The sequence below is a fragment of the Balearica regulorum genome, chromosome 7 (assembly GCF_011004875.1).
Source record: "Balearica regulorum gibbericeps isolate bBalReg1 chromosome 7, bBalReg1.pri, whole genome shotgun sequence".
Classification (NCBI taxonomy): Eukaryota; Metazoa; Chordata; class Aves; order Gruiformes; family Gruidae; genus Balearica; species Balearica regulorum.
In genome coordinates, this window is record NC_046190.1 from 17,048,544 (window position 1) to 17,051,009 (window position 2,466).

Below are 2,466 nucleotides of genomic sequence, written 5' to 3' on the forward strand. Positions count from 1 at the left end.
GGCAGAGAGTGAATGTAAAGTAGAAAGCAGGAACAAGGACAGACAAATCAGATATGTGGTTGTGATTTCTGGAAGCAGACTGATACCACGCGGGGGTGTGATAGGAGTTATCAATGATGCAGTAGTCCTACACTGTTCTTACACAAGAGGGAGGGGAATGGGGAGGGAATGCATGGTTACCCTGCAGTCAAAAACTGCCTGTAAAGCACCAGGAACCTTTTGTCAATATACTAGAGAGGCATTACTGCAGCAAAGTGTTCCTGGTGTACACAAAACCAAAAGATTGATGGGAACATTTCTGAAAGACATGCATAAGGTAGTAACAGGAAAGACAGGGAGAGTAAGTTAGCAGAGAAACCTGTGTGACCTGCACAGCTGCAAGAGATCTGGGAGGGAAGATACGCCATGAATTCTGTAACCTCAGCAAAAATCTCAGTAGAATATTAATTCTAAGGCAACAATTGACTTTTTCTGATTCTTTAGTGTAGAAGACATTCTTTATATAAGCAGCCAGGAGCTGGCCAATTGGTACAATCGAACAGCCTTGACCTTTACCTTTTCCTGTTTCAAACCTTCTCTAAACCCCTCACGCTATGCCTGGTGCTTATAACCTGATGCTGCAGTCCCAGGAGAGTGAGTTTATCCGCTTGCTTGCCTCAGCCCATAGAGGAGCACGCTTGGGAAGCTGCCTTTAGACAGTGGATCTTCTGCTTGAGAAGGAATGAAAAAGCCAGCTCTAGAGAAAGGGGGATCAGGAGCAGCAGCATCCCCACTCCCGCCAGCGTCCGGGGATGCTGGTCCCCGTGCGCTCCCCCGGGGGTGCATTCCCCAGCACCGTTTGAGGCCGCTCAGCTCTACAAATGCCATTTGCATCGGGATAGGATGTAACAAGAGCTGTAAATCACTGACGGCGGAGTGAACTCCTCCAGGGGCAGACACGGCGGAGCCGAGCCTCCGCGAGCTGTGGCAATGTGTGAACGGTATCTTTTGTTGGGGGGGGAGGACTGATGGCAATTAGATGATACTTATCTGACCCTTTGATGTGTATTTACACAAACAACGTTTTCCTCTGGGACTTGCGGTATAAAGGAGGAGCCGTGCTCCCCGACACCCACTTTACCGGCGTCTCCGAAACGCGGCAGGATGACCAAGGCCCCTTTCTCTGTGGAGTGGCTGTCCCAGAGCAGCCAAGCCCTCAAGAGCCCCACCGAGGGCTCTCCACACAGACCATCTTCCGCGGGCCACCGGCCAGGCTCCGGCTCCAGCCCCGGCTTGAGCGAGCGGAGCAAGGAGCAGTCCGCTAGGGCCAGGAGAGGAGGCAGGAGCAGGGAGCGCTTGGCGGCCCCCTCCGCTGCAGGTAACCGCGGTCTCCGTGGCCGTCGGGGCATCCCAGTACTTCCGCGCTCGGATGGACCTGACGGACGGGCCCTGTGCCGCCCCAGGGCCGGGCTAAGGACCGCCTGTGCGGTGGCTGCGCGGAGGCGAAGGAGGCGGGCGGGCACCCCCGCGGTTCCCGGGCCTGGCTGACCCCTTTCTCCCTCTCCCCTGTCCCTAGGAGCAGGCGGGCGACCGTGGGGCGAGGAGCAGCCCCCGCCGGAGGGGGGTCCCGAGTGCTCCTGCCCCGAGGAGCCCGGCAGCAGGGGCGGGCGGCGGCTGCGCACGGCCTTCAGCGCCGAGCAGCTCAGCACCCTGGAGAGCTCCTTCCAGAGGCAGCAGTACCTGGGGGCCGCCGAGCGCCGCAAGCTGGCCGGCAGGATGCGGCTCTCCGAGGTGCAGGTGAGGGCGGCGGGGGCAAGGGCTTGGGCATGGGCCGTGGCACGGGCTGGGTGCCGTTCTGACCTCGTCTCTTCTCCTTCCCTCCTCTCCTTTCCCCCAGATCAAGACCTGGTTTCAGAACCGCCGGATGAAGCTCAAGCGGCAACTGCAGGAGCTGAGGACGGAGCCTTTCTGCAGCTCCCCTCTCCCTTACGGACCTCAGAGCGGCGTTGTGCCCTTGCCGCTCACGTACGTGGCCCGGCCACCACCTCTGCCCCGGCAAGGGGTTGCCTCTGGGGGCTTCACCTTGGCGGCGCTGCCGGCACCCACCCTGGACCTCAGCAGCGCCTGCAGAGCACAGCCTGTGGGCTTTTGGGCAGCACCCTGCTTTGTGGGGTACAGAGATCCCAAAGCTTTCTTGCTGGGTGTCTGACCTTCTGATACGGACTATGAATAAGGAAGATTTGCACTAATGATAGCTATCTGGGCTGCCCTTGTCTATAACTGCCTCATGGAGTCATGATGCACCACTGAGCAAAGAATTTTACAGAGACATACTGGATAATCTGGATCATGAACTTCAGGCCACTGCATTTATAGGCAACTGTGTAAAATAGAAGCACGAGTGGGGCAAACACTAATATAAATGGAATCTTTTAATAAACCTAAACTTTTTTCAGCTTTCATGTGAATTCCTTCCACAAGCATTGT

At 56.9% G+C, this 2,466-nt stretch overlaps 1 protein-coding gene across 1 annotated transcript; it reads left to right on the plus strand.

Moving 5' to 3' along the window:
* Positions 1 to 1,143: 1,143 nt before the first annotated feature.
* On the plus strand, positions 1,144 to 2,188 carry LOC142602497 (homeobox protein VENTX-like). Its single transcript, XM_075757513.1, has 3 exons — positions 1,144 to 1,357; positions 1,556 to 1,776; positions 1,877 to 2,188. Exons 1-3 carry the CDS (start codon positions 1,144 to 1,146, stop codon positions 2,186 to 2,188), a joined length of 747 nt encoding a protein of 248 aa, XP_075613628.1.
* Positions 2,189 to 2,466: the final 278 nt, after the last annotated feature.

Coding starts and splice junctions, on each gene's coding strand:
- LOC142602497 (XM_075757513.1), top strand. CDS start 1,144: ATGACCAAGGCCCCTTTCTCTGTGGAGTGGCTGTCCCAGAGCAGCCAA. Junction 1,358..1,555: donor GGCGGCCCCCTCCGCTGCAG/GTAACCGCGGTC, acceptor CCCTGTCCCTAG/GAGCAGGCGGGCGACCGTGG. Junction 1,777..1,876: donor TGCGGCTCTCCGAGGTGCAG/GTGAGGGCGGCG, acceptor CCTTTCCCCCAG/ATCAAGACCTGGTTTCAGAA.